Here is a 19960-nt window from a genome sequence, read left to right as displayed (position 1 = left end):
AACCCTTCGTCATCTCCGGCGTTGCCATCAACAACAAGAGGGAGCACCACCCAGCCACTCGTCCGAGAACATGAAGGACTTATTGATTATTTCCACGACTCCCGAGCCATGATTATTGAAAACTCGATCATTCCTTTCTAGCTAAACTGCCCAAATGACAGCAAAGAAGCCAACCAGCCACCTTTTTCTCTCAACCTTATTCCGTGCCGCATGCAACCAAGTCTCAAAGTGTTGTTTCAGTGTACCTGGTATGGTCCATGACCTTCCAAGAGCAAACAGCCACGCATTCCACACTTGCCAAGTGATCTCGCAACCAACAAACAGATGAAATGCAGACTCAACCGCCTTTCTACATAAAGCACAAATATTATCACGCTGATCAATAACACCTAGCCTGGACAGTCGTTCTTTAGTATTCACCCTCTCAATCAACACAAACCAAGTAAACAGTTTGACCATGTGCGGGACAACTCCACTCCAAACAGCACTAGTGAAGCTATAGCTCGTTATTTCCTCCGGGAGAACCTCTTCTTGCATGACCTGGACAAAGGATTTAGTTGAGAAAATACCAGTTCTATCAAACTTCCAGATGACCCTATCCTCCCTCTCAGTCGTTAGCTTCACTGTCAGTAAGATCTCATGGAGCTGGTTCAAAAGCTCCAGTTCCCATTGAAACAGTTGTCGCCGCCACTGGAAGTTCCAAATCCATTCTACTCCATCCCAAAACCCACAATCCCCAATTACAGATCCTTTAAGGTTCGAGACCGAAAACAGTCTTGGGAATATCTCCTTTAAGGCCCCACCAGGTAGCCAGACATCTTCCCAAAATCGGGTAGTTCTGCCATTCCCTACGTCCATTGACAGCCCTCGGATCATCTTCTCCCTTATCTGTGGATCCCTTATTCGAAGCTGACATATATCCTTCCAAGGCCCCCCACTTTGAGGCACAGGCTGCCCACACAGCATCTCAGCCGGACTCATGCTATTACAGGAACACACTACTTTCTTCCATAAGAGGCAGTCCTCTTTCGAAAATCGCCACCACCATTTAAACAAAAGGGCCGTGTTCCGAAGCACTGCATCTCCCACTCCCAACCCACCCGCCTTTTACGGCGCCATCACTACCTCCCATCGCACAAGTGGCATATCGGACCTCCCATCTTCTTTACTCCACAAGAACCGTCTTTGTAAGGCTATCAATTTCTCGGCTACAGCCTTAGGCAACTGGTACAAGCTTAGATAGTATATAGGCAAGCTGTTCAGAACAGACTTAATGAGAACCAACTTACCCGCTTTATTGAGAGTCTTTGCTTTTCACAGACTAAGTTTTTCCTCAACCTTATCAATCACTGGCTTTCATGTCTTCACTAACCTCGGATTCGCTCCCAAGGAAATGCCAAGATACCGAACAGGAAGGGAGGCCTCCTTACATCCCAACAGGCGGCACATCTTTTGCGCCCAGCGCTGATCACAATTAACCGGAATGAAGCTAGACTTCTCAAAATTAATGCTCAACCCAGACATTCAAAACATCGAAGAAGACGCTTGTAATTCCATATTATTGTCTCTTCCTCTGAAGGGCAAAAGAGTATAGTGTCGTCCGCAAACTGCAAATGTGATAACTAATATTTTTCTTTTGCCCCTTACTTTATTGTTTTCATTTTTCTTTTATTTTGGCAAAGTAAATGGGATAACTAATATAATAGAGAATAATGAAGTTTCTTTTTTTTTTAAGTCACAAGTATTATACACCAAAGTTAGTAATCTTGCATCCAATTTAGAAAAACCAAAGCAAATCTCATCAATAAAATAAATCATACCTTATCTTCAAACATGTTTTTTATGGTTCCATTCAAGTCACCCTTCCAATAAAATTCTTTACTATTCTCTGCTGTTAGCACTTTTCGAAGCTTTGGTGTGCTCACCCTGTCTCCTTCAGAAAAGTACTTCATGCGAGCACATTCTCTGACCACTACTTTCCTCAACAATGGGAACCTTAGGAAGCACTTTTGTGAGCAAAACCTACCGAGTCTTGGTAAAGTATCCAACTCCAAAATTTCCAAAGAGAAAAATGCAATGTCATTTGTTATCTCCTCTCCTTCTTTGGACAATATTTCCTCAAGTGAATCACATTGTTTTACCTTCATTACGGTGAGCCTGGCCAGACTTCTTGCTGTATGAGGAGAAACTAAATTTATCATGCTATTGCAATTTGCTACCTCAAGATAGGTCAAATGGCAGAAGGTAACAGAGGAAGGAACAATGTTTATCAAACTTGAGCATCCAATAACATATAAATATTCAACAAGCTCGAGAACTGGGTCAATTTGCAGTCCTTCTTCACATATATATTGAAGATTTGGTAACTGATTCAGAATTAACTTTTGGAGCTTTTCACAATTTTTTTCATTTGTAAGCCTTTTATCTTGAAATATCTTCTTAAAGGAACTCAGCTCAACAACTAGCCGTTTCAAACTGCATATATTCTGCAGAACCTGATCAGGAAAAGCAGAACCTTCGGTCTTGTAATTGGATAGACCAAGAAATGATATTTTGTTGAAGAAGGAACCTATATTTTGAATTTGCAATATGTTGGCAGCATCCTTTTCATCTATTCTCAAGTGCTCTAAATTAGGCATTACCTTAAACATGTACAAAAAGCAATTTACAATAAGATACTATTTCCAATAAATTTAATTCACAATAGCCTAAGAAAAGAATAAAGAAAGCAAATATAATGTTTAATCAAAATTCAGAGTAATCTTATACTTTGCTGGATTCAATCCAAACTCACTAATGGTATTTAAAAATCATTAGAAATCAGCAATCACTAGTCTCATTATTCAAATAATTAATTGCATATATAAAAAGGTTTAATTTCTAATGTTTTTCTCTCAACTTTTCATATAATCAAATTTCTTTCAAGCTTAAATAAATTTTGGATACCTGTAAAATGTTCAATTTTTTATTTTATTTCAATCAAATTTAAAAGTTATCTAATTTAATATAATAACATTGTCACAATATTTAATTTGCTCTTTGATCATCTAAGAAGTCTCTTGACGACAAGAACAAGAACAATGATTTTTATATTTCAATAAAAGATAATACTTCTATTTGGACAAAAATAAGAATTTTATATTCACCAAAAACTTATATTAAGCCTTTTGTTTCTAAGATTTATTTCAAAGTTAACACGAAATCCAATACTCATGCTTGAGAATGCTATTTTGGAAATAGAAAAAATATTCTCTTTGATTTAACTGTTCCAATTTTTAAATGCAAAATTTGATTTGTCTTTAAATACAAATTCTGAATGAAAAATAGAAAATCGTGTTCATATGCATTGGACTTTAATGCAAATTAGCATATGTAATAATGTAAACAATTCATACCTGTTCAGCTACCAAATGTTGCTGTGTTGAAATAATATACTCTTCATCTGAAAGCTTTTGATGACTACTTGTAGAAAGAGTTATGTACAAATTTAACTTCACACATCCAGTAATATCTAATTTTCTCAAAGATGGACATGATAATGTGTAATTTCGTGCATAGAACCCTTTGAGCTTATGCAAGTCCCAAAGCACCAAAGTATTTAAATGGTTAAACTCAAAGGAAATAGATGAGAACATGGGTTCTTCCTTGAATGCAATAATTTCCTTCATGTTTTCACACCATTTAATTGTAAATTCTTTAAGATGTGAGCAACTTGTGGCTACTGAACATGGAAATACAAATTCCAAGTCTTTGCAAATCTCTACACTTATTTCCTCTAGATTGCAAAAATTAAGAGCTTTTTCAGGATCCTTGCTCCATATTTGTTTTAACTTCGACAATCCTTTTAGAGTAATTTTTTTCAGCTGTGTTTGTTCTGTACTATAATTTTCATCAGAACTCAGTTGAAATATCTCTTCTACCGAAGCACAGTCAGTAACCATTAATGTCTCAAGATCATTATATACCTTTTGCATTGAAGAAGAAAAAATTGCTCTAATTTTCTCACAATTTTTTACTTGTAAAGTCTTTACTTTAGAAAATTCTTTGTGCCATATTTTCTTCAAGCTCTTCATATTCTTCAAGATAATTGTTTGCAATTTGAAAAATCGAACCTGGATTCAAAAATTCAAAAAACCATACATAACTTCTATCATTAAATTGTTAATAAAGAATAAGCACCGAAAAAAGCTATTAGTGAAGATATATGATGTATATTTCTATTCGATACATAGTATTTGAACAAAGGTCCTAATTTCTTTGTTTCAAAACAATAGTCACCATTTAGTTATCATACCTCTTCTAGTGTGACAATATTGTTGTCACTATCTTCTACAGCTATTATCTCTTCCATTAGATGGCATTCACTTATTTCAAGCTTTATGAGGTTGGAAAAACTCTCCACCATGGCAGATGAGAACAAATACTTTAGACCATCACAATTCTCAACAATCAAATTTCTTAATTTGCAAAAATAGTGTCGATTATCCTTCCAAATTTTGTTCAAATTGAGCGAGCTCAACTTGAGTGTGTCCAAATTAAGAAATACAACCTACATATATAGAATATAAAAATGTTAATAAAAGATTGAAGAAACATTATAAAATACTTTGCATTCAATAGTATTCCATCCTTTGTACGAATTATGTAATAAACTAACAATTGAAAGGAAATCCAATAAAATAAAAGTAATAAAATTAGCTAAGAAGTAAACAGCTAAAACAACTAAATGACATGTGATAATAAATAAATTTCTAATGCTTACGGTACAAGAAAAATTAGAAGTTTCTATGATCATTTAAATGTTATTTTAGTACAGTATTATTATCGATCATTAATTCTAAATAAAATACTTAGTAGTATTCATCACGATCAATAATTAGTTTCTATAATTTTTATTAAAAAATGTTTTAAGGTATTCTCGATCTCTCTCACGCACACTAAGTGAAATGCATTTTCAATTTGGTATTATAAATTGGTTCATGATGAGATATTTCTTGAGATTTATATTAACTTAATATACTATATAGAAATGTAATTAAAAAATATTAACAAAATAATTTACTAATTCAGTATGTTAACAAAGTTAATATAAGTATATTTATTAGTTTTTATATATTTAATATTTATTAGTTTATAAAATGTAGCAACTACCGATACTAATTTTACTAATTTAACTACTTTTTTTTTATGTTGAGTCAGAATTATTCAGATCCACCGATACTCCATAAAATGAAAGAAATAAATGAACTAAAGAACCCTTACTTATATGCATCAAGTATAGAAGCTAAAACACTTACTTGATTATTGAAAAGGGATATTGGGGAAGATGTTGGCTGATGAGAATAGAAGCATTCAAGCGCATCCAAATGTTGTAGAGTCAGAGAATGGAGCAATGGAAACTGAATGGTTTCGCCAGTTTCGTCATTCATTGCACTTGCATCATCATCTTCAAACACTACCTTTTCCATAAGATTGCATTCAGAAATTTCCAACTCTGCAAGCTGAGGCATCCCTTTAAGCATGGATACAGAGAGAAGATATTTTACTTTATTACATTTTTCAACTTTGATGGCTCGGAGCTTGGAGAAGAAACCAACTGCAAGTGGCCCATGACAAATTTTCTCCATCTTACCAAGATTCTGAATCACCAGTTTTTCCAGGTTTGGAAATGGGGTTGGAATATGAGACCTCTCTGTAAAATCAATGATGTGCTGAATTAAGGCATTATTTTGGATGTGGAGGTGCTTCAGTTGAGGAAATCCATCCCCATTCAATTGATAGAGTACATTCGAAATGCCTTCAACTTCATCCAAATACAAATTCTCTGCTCTTCTGATCAATCCTTTGATCCCATGCTCCAAGTGAATATTGGTGCCAAGCTTGAGCTTCAATGTTTTCAATGTGACGTCGTCAATATCAGCCCATTCCCAAACGTCTCCAATAACAATTTTGAACCTTTCTAATTTATCAAACATCAAGTCTCTTGGCAACATCCATGCCTCTTGTATCTGTAGCTCTAGAGTTGTTAGGTTTGACAACTGACGAAGTTCATCAAGGCTGGCATTTTCATCTTGATTGTCTGAATTCTCAATCTTCCACTTAATGGAGGTATTGCCCATGTACAACTCCTCCAATTTGATCAAGCTTGATATGACGCCTGCTGGGATGATTTCAATCCCTGAATGACTCAAATCGAGCATTCTTAAATGACTCAATTTTCCTATTTCGCTTGAAAGTTTTATCATCGATGACTTTAAGAGACTCAGTATTTCTAAATTTTTTAAAGCTCCTACTGCATCAATACTTTCCAGAACACAATGATCCAAACACAAAGTTTTAAGATTAGTTAGGGAAAGAAAAGAAGTGGGCAGTGAAGTCAAGTTCAAGCCTGTTAAATCTAAAACTTGAAGGAATTTTGTTTCCGCAAAAAAGAAATTAGGGATTTCCAGAGATAGGTCAAAATGACGCAAGTGGAAAAATTTTAGATTATGACCATCTAACTTTTCAGGAAGCTGGCGAAAACCACCATTGTGCAGAATGATCTGGGAGCAGTTGCTAAGAATATCCATTTTGGGAAATTCCCTCAACTTATCTCCGTACTTGGCTAATATGTGATAATCCCTATAAGCGATGGAGATAGCCACTTCACGAACATCATCATGCATTTTGACCCTTGTTGTGCTTTTGTCATCTTCTAACAACAAACAAGATGCCTTTAATGCACTTATCATGTTGTGAAGCCTATTTCTGGCACCTTCCATTGTATTTGTTCTGTTGAATATACCTAGACCCATTCCATATTTGAATAGGTCATCAACAAAAGGCTTTTTACCAATTGTTGCACAGAGCAAGAAAAAAGCTTTCATTTCATTGCCTTTTAGCCTTTTGTAACTTAACTCCAAAGCTGAATAAGTTATCTCCTGCAACTCTTCATTATCAACCTTTTCTAATTGGCTCAAAGCATCTTTCCACGCATGAATGTTTTGATCTATCAATGAGCGCGCCATAGTAACTATGAGAATAGGCAATCCTGCACACTTTTTTGCCACCTGGAATGCAATTTGATGCTTGTCGGGTTCTTTGTCTAAATTATTAGCCCTAGATTGGAACAAGCTCCACGATTCTTCTTCATTTAAAACTTCTAGTCTAAAATGTTCTTTGACTCCCATCTGTCGTAGCAAATCTAAGGTTCTAGAAGTCATCAATAATTTGCAGCCATTATGTTCACCATCAGAGGAAATGCCTACTTTCTTCAAGTCAAGGGCTTCCCAAAGATCATCCAGTATGAGAAGGATGGTTTTCTCCTTTTTGATTCTCTCGTATAGGCGAGGTGCTCTACCAGCAACAGTTACCTCTTCAAAACGAAGACCCAACTGATCAGCAATCTCCTCTTGAACGGTTTTGATGTCTGGTGTTTTGGAAATGGTGGCCATAACCACCTCATCAAACAACTGGTTTTCCTTAGCTATTTGATAAACTTCTTCAACGAGAGTGGTCTTACCAACACCACCAAGCCCGTAGACTCCAACCATGCTTACTTTGGGGTCTCTTAGAGCATGCATGATATTCTCCATAATTAGTTTCCTTGACTCCAAGTTTTGACTACTCCTTGTAGTAAATGCTGACACTGCATCAAGTTTAGGACGGTAAGCTACCTGGGAAAAGTCCCCTTCTCCCCGTACTTCAACAACTTTTTTGGCAACTTTTGTAGCTTTTCTACTGAGTTGATGGCGTGTCACCACATTAGGAAATGACCACCTAGAACATCCAGCCTTTGCATGACTAGGATCATTTTGAAGTTGAGTTACGTCTCCAATGGCTTCATCCACATTCTTCAACCAATTCTGCACAACATCAGAAGTTGTTTTCCCATTCCTTCTTTCTTCTTCAACACGTTGCTTGATTTCGTCTCTTTTGTATTCAAGATCACTGACACGGTCCCTTAGCTCTTTAAATTTGGCTTTGTAGAAAATTAGATAACCAACTTGCCTTCCAATAGGTGCTACAGTGTACTCAGCTATTTTTGCAGCAACTGAAATGAGAATATCCATTGATCCTTTTGATTCAAGAGTTCAAACTACAAGCAAAAGTAGGAAAATTTTAAATAAAGAAAAGAGTTCATGGGAAACATTGTAAAAAGAAAAACATACACAAATGTTAAATGTTGATACCTTCTCCTAACAGCAACTTTATTAAATTATGGCCAGCATGTAATCAGTAAAGAAAAGTGAGCCATTGGATGAAATCTCCCACCATTAAAATAATTATTGATGGCTATTTGATGGCTAAAATCACAGAAGTTGCTGTCCCCATAAAGTTGGTAGAGTAACACTTTTAACAACTCATTTTATCTTATCTTTTTTTTTTTTAAAAAAAAAGAAAAAACTTCTCTTACTTTAGTTGCTTCTTGATCATAGATAGCATTTGATGTTGAGTTTTATTTTTATTTTTGAGTCATCACTTACGGTCTATGTCATCATTTTAATTCAATCAATTAAAAAGAAGTAAAGGAAACAATTCCCACAGTTAAATTATCAAAACTACATAATCACAGTTTGTTTAAGAGAAAAAGTAGGTAAGTCAATTTGGTTAGCTAGCAGCTAATTTTTTTAAAAATCTAGTATTAAATTTCAAAAATAGTTTTTTCCTCCAAAAATACGACGTTGTGTCCCTCAATATTGCGCTCCAGAAAACACGATGCCACACGACGCCACGCACCCCAGCAACTCCTTCTCTCACTGCGACGCCATTTGCTATCTCCTCCACTCGGAGCAGCCGTCGTGCCACGGCAGAAGCAGTGCGTCCTCCACAGTTGACGACGCACGAGAGACTACAGCGATTATGCCACACGTGATACTTCTTCTTCTTCTTGTAGGTGTTGGATGATTTTTTTTTTCTAATTTAGGATGTTTTTGTCACTCAGGTCTTGGGTGTGTCTTTTATATATAATTTTTATGTTTTTTTTTTTAATTTTGGAATATTTTTTAAATAATTTTAAAAAAAATTTCTTAGCTTTCAGACGTTCTTTTTTCAATAATGTTAAATGTCTTGTTTTGTTCTTTTTTCTAGTTTAGGATGTTTCTGTCTCCTTGATTTCGGATGTGTCTTTTTTATATCATTTAGATGTTTTTTCTTAAGTTTTGGATGATTTTTTTAGAGTAAAACTTCACTCCGGCTCCTAACTATTTCGCTAAATCTCATCCCGACCCTCATCGATTGGAAAATGATATTGCGACCCCTAACAATTAACTCCATCAAACATTTTACTCCCTCCGTTAATGTCTCCGTCTAGAGCTAACGGATTTTGCCTACGTGTCACATTAGCTGATAATGTGTCAACAAACTATTCCAAGGAACAAAACGTTCCTTGCTGTGTCAGCAATACGCTGTAGTAAAATAGGACAATTAAACTCCTAAAAAAATTTTTAGGAGAAACTTAAACTCCTAACTAATTTAAACATAGACACATAAAGTAGGACAAATATCCCTAAAATTCAACAAGTTATTATATTTGCTGCACTGGTTGCTGGCCTTGGTTGGCGGCAACCTCAGTTCCTTGCTCCTCCTTCTCTTTCTTTTTCTCTACAAACTCCTAATATGAGGTTAGTAAAAGCTACCTCATCAAGTTCAATCCCTTTCAATCATTTTCTTCTGGATCTACGATACAAATTTCATGTCCCCCATCTTTGCAACATCCATCTATTAGTGTTATGAACATGATTTTGTCATATTTTAAACCTCTCTCACTCATCTCATCCACAAGTTTCCTAACTTCCTTTAAATCGCAGATCTTGCAAAAGCCATTGATTAGCACATTGTATGTGATCAAATCCAGCTTAATGCCTTGATTGATTATTACCTGAAAATTAGAGTGAGACTCGCGCAATGCGCAAAGAGGTAGATTATTTATACTATATAATGTATTTTAATAAATGTTATATTAAAAATATGTTAGAGAACATATTATAAATAGATTTTGAATTTATTTATTTTTTAAAAAGACATAGGTTATTTATATTAGAGTTATATAAAACTCCATTTTTATTTTTTTTTTATTTTTCATTTTGCATTAATTGCTACACTTTGTCTTTTCTTACTTTGTTTGTTTGTAAATAAAAATGTTATATTAAATTTAAGAAATCTTTTACAATTAGTATGAGAGATTAAGAAATGAAGAATAATAAGAGTTTTAATATATAAGTTGTAAAATTTGAATATTTGTAACTGAAATTTTTTATAATTATTATTATTATGGCACTTTTAATGTATGTTTATTGCATTTAATTAGTACTTGATGTTTCAATTGAATAATAATAGATAAGAATTTTTTATTTTATTTTTTTTAAAATATTTTATTTTACTAAATAGTGATTGGTTTGATTTTCATCTTTTGCCAAGTCACCAAGTCATTAGAATTGCTGATGTGGCATCATTAGCAAAAAAAAGATGACATAAACTCATTGGAGAGAGTTGATATCAGCTTTTATATATTATAAATAGATTCTTCCAAGCCAAATCAATTTTTTATATTTGCGTTGCCCATCAATCAAAATGGTAAAAATAACACCATTCAATACCAACCCTTTCTTGCACGTGTCATCAAAATAAAACTCTACAATATAATAATAATAATAATAATAATAATAATAATAATAATAATAATAATAATAAGAAAAGACCCTTTCTTAGCACATTGTGCATGATCAAGTTCGGCCTAATGTCTTGATTGATGTACGTGATCAAGTTCAGTCTAATGTCTTGATTGATCATTACCTGAAAATTCTTCCAGGCCAAATCAATTTTCCATATTTACGTTGTCCATCAATCAAAGTGGTGAAAATAATACCATTCGAGACCAATCCTTTCTTACATGTGTCATCAAACAAAATTTCTGCAACATAAGAAAGGAACTAAGGTTACTACCAACCAAGGCCAACAACCAGTGCAATAGTAGGTATAATGACTTGTTAAAATTTAAGGATACTTGTCCTACTTCATAGTTCATTATAGGTTTGTGTTTATGTTTAAATTAGTTAGAGGTTTAAGTGTCTCCTAAAAATTTTTTCAGGCGTTTAATTGTCTTATTTTACTACAACATATTGCTAACACGGTAGGGGGTGTTTTGTCCTTTGGAATGGTTTTTTGACACCTCATCAACTAATGTGATATGTTAGAAACAAGAGACCAAGCTGAGGAAAGTGTTTTTGTGTATTATGCCGTGTATTCAAGTTGTTTATTCAAGTTATTTTGAATGATACAATATAGAAGAGTATTTATAGAGGCTAAGAAAATCGTAATAATAAAGACGTAATATTCTATAATAAATATTCAGATATACTAAATAATTCTAATTGATCCTAATTATATTCTAACATCCCCCCTCAAACTCAAGTGACAACTTGAGTTTGAAACATTTAAAACAACGAAATAAATAGAAAAAAAAACTGCATAAATTGATAAAACGGGTGCAGACGGAACTGCTGCTATTTGAAGGAAGTGCAGACGGAACTGGCAGAAAGAAACGTAGACAGAACTCCCACGAGAAAACGCAGATGGAACTGTCACGAGAGAACACAAACGGAACTGCCACAAGAGAACACAGATGAAACTATCGAAAGAGAGCAAAAACTATATGATTTTTTCATGAGAATAGGTAAGCAGCGGATGACAATGATGTTTGATTTTTCAACTCGGAAAAACACAAGACAGAGAAAATAGGCTAGTCGGTGAGGTGAAAAAAAGCATCAAAGGAGTGACAAAAGATAAAGAAAAATGGCATAGAAAAAAAATACAAAAACTACGGTGATTTCACCGCAAAGAAAACAACATATCCTCTTCAAGGAGGATACCATGGCAAAAGGGAGAAGAAACTGCAAATTCGGGACAGAAAATGAGAAAACAGAAAACAGAATCGGAAAGAGCTCACCAAAAAATCTTAGGGAGGGTCCCGCTTGTCTGCCACGTCAGCACCACGTCAGCAGTGACGTCAATGCCACGTCAACGAACGATGACATGTGGCGGTACCTGAGAGGAGCGAGAAGACAGCGTGGCGACGAGGTGGCACGCGGGTCGACGGCGGGCCGGGTCGGGTCGTTCACGGTCAGTGGATACCAAGGATGCCTTGCGCTGCGACACGTGGAAGCGCCAGGATCGTCCGATCGCATCCAAGATCCAACGGCTGCTGAAGCTTCTGGAAGGCAAAACAATAGAGGTGGCCAGCAAGGTTCTGCGGCGCGTGACGGCACGTCTGGAGGCGTCTGGCGGCGATGTTGGCGACGTTGGAAAGCTGACGAAGAGAAGGTCACGATGTTGCCGGAGGTGACGAACCAAAGCATCAGAAACAGATCGAAAAATGAGAGCAAACACTGTCGGAAGAAAAAAATAAAGAGGCTATGAACAAAATTTCTTTGAAAAAAAAAACTTTAGGCTCTTGATACCATGTTAGAAACAAGAGACCAAGCTGAGGAAAGTGTTTTTGTGTATTATGTCGTGTAATCAAGTTGTCTATTCAAGTTGTTTTGAATGATACAATATAGAAGGGTATTTATAGAGGCTAAGAGAATCGTAATAATAAAGACGTAATATTCTATAATAAAATATTCAGATATATTAAATAATTCTAATTGATCCTAATTATATTCTAACATGATACATAGGCAAAATCCGTTAGTTCTGGACAAAACATTAATGATGGGGTAGAATGTCTGACAGAGTTAATTGTTAGGGGCCGCAATATCATTTTCCAATCGATGTAGGATGGAATGAGAGTTAGCGAAATAGTTAGAGATCGGGGTGGGATTTTACTCTTTTTTTAATAGTTTTAGATGTTTTTTTTTTGTTTTTAGATGTTCTTTTTTCAATAATGTTGGATGTCTTTTTTGTTAGGTTTTGAATTTTATTTAAAATGAATTTGGATATCTCTTTTTTGTTAAGTTGAGGGTGACTGATTGGTGGCAGAACAACTGAATGACAGGGAGCAGTGGTGGTGGATGCTTGGTGGTAGTGTAGGTGAAATTATAGTATTAGAAAGAAGAAAAAAAGTGATAATGATGAAAAGATAGAAAAAGTATACGTAACTAATTCTATATGCAGTCAAGTGGAGCCAACTTTTCAAAAATTCTAGTTTTTAAATTTCAAAAAATTAGGTTTGCGCTAAAAAAATGTGTCCTCCCACTCTACCCTTCTCACCTCTCTAACTCATTGCCGGTTGTCACTCGTCATTCTCCTCGCCAACTCATCTGCCTTGTTCTCATGCCGTCAGTGTTTGCTCAACTCTGCTTCCTCTGCGTCTGTGTCTCCTCTGTCAGTCTCATCCCGACCACCTTGGCTCCGTCATGCTTGTTGCGCGTCGCGACTCTACCCCTCCAAATCCTTTCATCGATGTGCTAGTCGCACCTCCTCCTGCAACTCCCCACGTCAGATGTTGTGCCTTTCTCCTTCAACTCCTCATGCAACTCCTCTAGAGGGAAATATGTGTTCTAGAAATACAGAAAAAAAATCATTTTTCTTTTTGGAATGTTAAAGACTTAAAATAATTCCTTTAGTGAAAAAATTAAAAGTTGACTAATGTTGAATTAAATAAGAAATATTGATTATTTAATATTTTTTATTCACTTCTAAAGTTAACAAATGAATTAAAATATCAGTCATAGTACACCTCCAAGTCTTTTTAGCAACTAAATCCAATTAAGTTGGCCCAAACTCAACAAAAACTATTTTTATTACACGCAACACGTACACATGCGCGCTTCACTAACGCAAACATATCCTTCTACGCAAACATATCCTTCTTCGTCTTCATGTTCCTTCTTCTTCTTCGCGTTCTTCCTTCTTCTTCTTCGCATTCCTCCTTCTTTTTCGTCGCGTTCTTTCTTCTTCTTCGCGTATTTTCTCTCAATCGTTGTTCTTTTATTGCTACTATTGTTGCTGCGTTTCTTCTTTTGCAGCATTAATTTTTTTTTATTCCTCTTAAGAGAGTGGAACAAAAAGAATTATAAAAAAATAAGAAAAAAAAGAAAATAAAGAAGCAACAGCAAAATATGAGGAGAAAAAAGAAGAATTTTGAATTATGCAAAACTTATTAGAATAAATATACATCGATATTTCTTCACAAATACACATAAATTCTTAGTTTTTAACCGAAATTTTGCTACAAAGGCACAAAAATGTCTTCTTTAATGTTGTATTTTTTTTGTTCTTATTTCTTTCTTTCTTTTAGTTGAATGAATATAAGTTCATCATCTTTCTAGTAATTTTGCAGCATTATGTGTTTTTTCTTCTTTTTTGTTTGATTTCTTTTTGTTTTTATTCTTGTTAAGAGAGTAAAACAAAAAAAACTTGATAAGGTAAAACAAGAAGAAAAAGTTGAATAAAAAAAGATGATAAAAAAAAGAAACACCAAAAGATGAAGAAGAAGAAAAAAAGTTTTAAATTATGCAGAATTTATCATAATAAAAACACACCAAAATTTATTAACAAATACACATAAATTTCTTAGTTGTTACATCGAAACTTTGCTACAAAAGTACACAAATGTCTTCTTTAATACTGTGCTTTTCTTTTCCTTATTTCTTTCTCTATATTAGTTGAATGAATGTAGGTTTATCCCCTTTCTATTAATTTTGCAACATTATGTGTTTTTTCTTTTTTTTTTTTTTGTTTAATTTTTTTATTCTTGTTAAGAGAGTAAAATAAAAAAAACTTGAAAAGATAAAACAAGAAAAAAAATGAATAAAAAAAAATGATGATAATAAAAAAGAAGAAGAAGAAACAACATAAGATGAGGAGAAAGAGAAAGAATTTTGAATTATGCAAAACTTATTAGAATAAAAATACACCAAAATTTATTAATAAATACACATAAATTTATTAGTTTTTATACCAAAACTTAGTTACAAAAACACAAAAATATATTCTTTAATGTTGTATTTTTTTCTCTTTTTTTCTTATTTCTTTCTCTCTTTTAGTTGAATGAACGTAGGTTTATTCTCTTCCTAGTAATTTTGCTGCATTATGTATTTTTTTTCATTGTTTAATTTTTTTTTAGTTTTTATTATTGTTAAGAGAGTAAAATAAGAGAAAACTTTAGAAGATAAAACAAGAAAAAAAAAAGATGATGAAAAAGAAGTAGAAGCAATAACATCAACAGAAGATGAGGAGGAAGGAGAAAAAGAGTTTTAAATTATGTAAAATTTATCAGAATAAAAATACACCGAAATTTTTTAACAAATACATATAAATTTTTTAGTTTGTACATCGAAACTTTACTACAAAAACAAAATAATGTCTTTTTTAATACTACATTTTTTTTCTTTTTTTCTTTTTTTTTAGTTGAATAAATGTACGTTAATTGTTTTTATTTTTGTTAAGAGAGTAAAATAAGAAAAAACTTAAAAAGGTAAAATAAAAAGAAAAAGATAAATAAAAAAAAGATAATGATAATGAAAAAGAAGAAGCAGTTGCAAGACCAAGAATAATTTATCATGGCTTAACGCAAGTAATTATGAAATGATTAACACTTTAGTACTGCGAAATCTCATTAGCAAGTTAATGTGTAGGAATAATCAGATAAATTGTGTACTTTTTGTTCGGATTGTAGATAATATTCTCTCTCACCTTGAAGAAGGAATGGTTAAACCCCTCATTGTTGTACTGAATTTTGAATTATACAAAATTTATCAAAATAAAAATACAACAAAATTTTTTAACAAATACACATAAATTTCTTAGTTTTTACATCGAAATTACTTAATGAGTGCGACACACAAACTCAATTTGAAAACAAGCACACAAACAAGACTGAATTATGAACAAAAACACATCCAAATTAATTTTGGATCAAACGTCATTAATATGACAAAAACTCAACAATAACAATAATAATAACGACGATAACAATAAAGAAAATAACAATGACAATATAATGATAATGAAGTTGATGATAATGGAGATGGAGGAAGATGAAAATGAATAAAAAAAAAATCAAATGAAAAAAAAAAAGACAAGAGAAAGAGGAGAAGGTAGTGATGGTAACAGTGACGATGATAAGGAAAAAAAAAGAAAAAAGAAGGAAAAAAAACAACTAATATATTAGTAAGAAGAAGAGAAAGAGAAGAAGGAAACAGAAAAAAAAAAAAGTAAATGAAAACCAAAGAATAGAAGAAATAAGAGAAGGAGAAGAAAACGGAGAAGAAGGCACGTAATTTAAAAAGTGATTATATAAATTTGGTTAGACTTGATTAAATATTTTGTTTGAACGTAGATTTATATATAAAATTTAAAAATAGGAATCACTTTGTAATTATTGAAGTTGTTCATAAAAACTCAATGAGATAACTTGTCAAGAACCTACGAATTTTGCCAACCAAAAACAGCTTCAAAGACCACCCAAAATTATGTTTAGAGTAATTATCAAATCAGTCTTTGAGAATTTTAAAAGTGGATATTTTAGTTTTTAAGAAAAATTAATACACAAATTAATCTCCAAAGTTTTATTCTGGCTGATAAATCAGTATCCAGTTCTTTTTTTGACAGAGTAATTATCCATATTAGTATCTAAGAATTTTAAAAATGGATATTTTAATTCCAAAAAAATTAATATACAGATCGATTTCTAATGTTTTTTTTTGTCAAACATAACAGTCTTCCATCAAAAAAAAAATAAAATTATTATTATTATTATTATTATTGAGTGACTATATATATATATATACTTTTTATATTAGAAATACATACATAAGAATTTAATGAATAAATTTATTATTATTTTTGTCCAAACAATACAAAAAAATTACGATACAATATTATTGTGCAATTAATAATATTTTTTATGGAGAATTGTTATGTCTAACGAAGAAAAAATGTTGGGAATTGATCTGTATATTAATTTTTTTTAGGGACTAAAATATCCGTTTTTAAAATCTTTGGAAACTGATCTGGAAAATTAATCTGCCGAAAATTAAACTAAGAACTTATTTGTCTACAGGAGTAAAAACTTGGGAATTGACCTATGTATTGATTTTTTTGGAACTAAACTGTCCATTTTTAAAATCTTTGGAGACTGATTTGGATAATTACTCTTATATTTAAAAAAACTTGGTGAAAACTCAGGTGCATTCAACTTCACGTAAAGTTGATAACTGAGAGCCATTAGATGAAAATTTAGTCAAATCAATCAAATTATTTAACCGCTCTCAACTATCAACTTCACGTGAAGTTACTGAGTTTTCACCAAAAAAGAAAGAAATGTGGGATTTTTTATTTTAATAAATAAATTAATTATAATAATTACTGAAATAAATAATTTAAAAAATATTTACTGAAATAAATACCATTTTCTTATCTCGTTTACACTATAAACTAGATATGTGTAGTTTTTCAATTTTCATATATCTTTTTTACAGTATAAACGAAATACATGTTATCTCGTTTACACTATAAACGAGATATATGTATTTATAAATAATTAAATATAATTTTTTAAAATAATAAAAAATATTAATAATTTAAATTGGATCAAATTCTTAAAAATAGAATGTTTCAAATAATAAAAAAGATGAATAATTTTAAATAATAAAAAAAATAAACAGTCCATTTTAAATAATGGTTCATTTTAAATAATAGAGAAAATGCAATGTCCATTTAAAATAAGCAAGAGTTTATCCCATCAACATTTTTTGTGGAGTGGAAGATAACCGTTATATTTATCTCCTACTCTTCTTCTGTTTTATTTATCCCGTCAATCTCTCTTAACAATGGGCAAACAGTTATCTCCTATTCTCCTATTCTTATTCTGTTTTATTTATCGTGCATTTTTCATATTGAGAAATGGTAGGGGCTGCAATTTTGGTGTTTTGTAACCATCAATTGGCCATCAATAGTGTTTTTAATGGTGTGAGATTACATCTAATGGTGGGAGATCACTCACTTTTATTTTGATGGTTAAGTGCTGGCCAGAAAACACAAAAGTTGCTGGCCCCTAAACTTTTCCTTTCATATTTATTCTCAATCATAGACCTTGAAGAATTTTTTATTTTTCAAATTTAAATCAATCCAATTGGATCATAATTTAATTTAAAAATTTTTATGTACTCTTTTTGAATACTAATTAATTACAGTGTAACCAATATATACATGTGTTGCGTCCACCTCTCTTATCTCGTTTACACTATAAATGAGATACATGTCAAATTATCTTGTTTACAGTATAGTATAAACAAGATAAGAGAGAAATATTTATTTTGATAAATATTTTTTAAATTATTTATTTTAGTAATTATTATAATTAATTTATTTATTAAAATAAAAAATGCAAGAAGTGTGTTACCTCTGAATCTCTTGACTTTGGTGTTGACCGAATCCAAAGGCTTAAGCAATTACTTGATTTAGGGATTCTTTCTTCTAGTTCCTTCACCAAACACCAAAACCATAAGACAAATAAAAATGCAATAACTTATCTCTTTTCTTGAAGAAGTTTAAACAGAAAAGAGAATAACAAATGAAACACTTACTGGGAATGAAAACAAAATAAAGGCAACTGAAACAAGATGATTCGACACAAGGCAGCAGTAATGAAGACTTGAAAGCAAAAGGCCAAACAACTTTCACTGATCACAACTCCGAACCAATACAAAAACAATATGATTGCCAGATTCAAAACTTAAGTTTTCTTTTTGTGTTTTTTTTTTATGGGTTTATGAACTGAGACACGATATACTCACAGGTAAAAGACACAGAAAGTGGAACACAAATTTTACAACGCAAATCAAGAGAAGAAAATCCACCTGAGATATGTTATTTTTTAACTTTCTAAGGGGGGATTTTGGGTAGTAAGAACTGAAAAACAAGAAGCAATCGCGGAACACACCACACACAAGTTATGACTTATGAATACTGAAAACAGAGAGAGGAAACAACACACACAGCAGCAAAGTTTCTTCCTTTTTTTTCTTTTTCTTTCAAAATGAATTGGAACAAGAACAGACGAAACAGTAACCAGGAGGAAAAACAAAGGGATGTGAAAGACGACTAAACAAAATTACAATAAACTCAAGAATACGTTGAAAAAGCAAAAACGAAAGGCACTCTTTTTTTTTTTTCAAAATCAACTGAAGAACAGACGAAACAGTAACTGGGAGTAAAAACAAGATTACAAAAGAGAAATCAATCCGCAGCACCAAATATTTTTTTTCTTTTTTCTTTCTTCTTTTTTTGGTTTTTGTGGGTTTTATGAGCTGAGAAACAATAAACTCACAGGTAACGAGACAAAGAAAGTGAAAGACAAATTTTTGTGACACAAATCAAGAGAAATACAACACCAGAGATTGCATTTAATTTTTTTTTAAGGGGGATTTTGGGTTGTAAGCGGAACACCCAAGTTGAAAAGGAAAGTTATGAATACTGAAAACTGCAACGGAAAACACAACACTCAGCAGCAAACGTTCTTCTTTTTCGGTGATTTTTACTAAAATGTGGAATATGAGACTAAAGTGGGAAAATAGTGGAGATCTTAATAAGCTCGAGATGGTTGGAAGTGGGCCGGGATTTTCATGGCTCGGCTTGTTGTGGGTTCAGTTCGGTTTGTTTTATTAAACAAATTATTAAGTTAACGTTGAATTTTTTAAAAAATCTATTAGTTAAAAAAAGTTAAGTTATAGATTTAAAAAAATTTAGAAATTTATTGGATTGGCTTATCAAAATATTTTTTTGTAATAATAAATTATTCTTAGTTTATACTTTTAATTATTTACTTATATTTAATATAAAACAAAATAAAAAAAATAATCAATATTCAAGACTAGTTAATATTGTAATTTTTTTATTAAAAAATTTATAAATTATAAATAAAGTTATGATATGTGACTAACGATTAATATATAAATGAATTATGCTTTACATATTATAAATTATAAATTTTAGAATCATTTAATGTCAATTTAGATATCTTGAGTGTATTATTTTG

General features: G+C 32.2%; 1 protein-coding gene across 9 annotated transcripts in view; it reads right to left on the bottom strand.

The window, feature by feature from the left end:
- LOC112727717 (uncharacterized) overlaps positions 1-19568 on the bottom strand; it is a 33167-nt gene extending 13599 nt beyond the window's left edge. For 3 of the 9 annotated variants that reach the window (XR_003165960.3, XM_025777592.3, XM_025777587.3), the window contains exons 1-7: positions 18510-19545; positions 18326-18406; positions 10774-10891; positions 5298-8077; positions 4295-4549; positions 3396-4112; positions 1821-2642 (exon numbers count right to left, since the gene is read on the bottom strand). Coding sequence is in view for 7 of the 9 variants with exons in the window: in XM_025777592.3 (XP_025633377.1) it covers positions 1821-2642; positions 3396-4112; positions 4295-4549; positions 5298-8051 (4548 nt within the window). In the remaining 2 variants the exon portion in view is untranslated. Of the gene's footprint in view, positions 1-1820; positions 2643-3395; positions 4113-4294; positions 4550-5297; positions 8078-8171; positions 8386-10773; positions 10892-13188; positions 13479-18325; positions 18407-18509 lie in introns of those variants that run through there. The other 6 variants (XR_011868723.1, XM_072209484.1, XM_025777589.3 and 3 more) reach the window with 4 other exon arrangements.
- Between the last annotated feature and the right edge of the window lie 392 nt (positions 19569-19960).

Source organism: Arachis hypogaea, chromosome 12 (assembly GCF_003086295.3).
Source record: "Arachis hypogaea cultivar Tifrunner chromosome 12, arahy.Tifrunner.gnm2.J5K5, whole genome shotgun sequence".
NCBI lineage: Eukaryota > Viridiplantae > Streptophyta > Magnoliopsida > Fabales > Fabaceae > Arachis > Arachis hypogaea.
The sequence above is the reverse complement of the archived record's forward strand: the minus strand, read 5'-3'. Positions and strand labels throughout refer to the sequence as shown.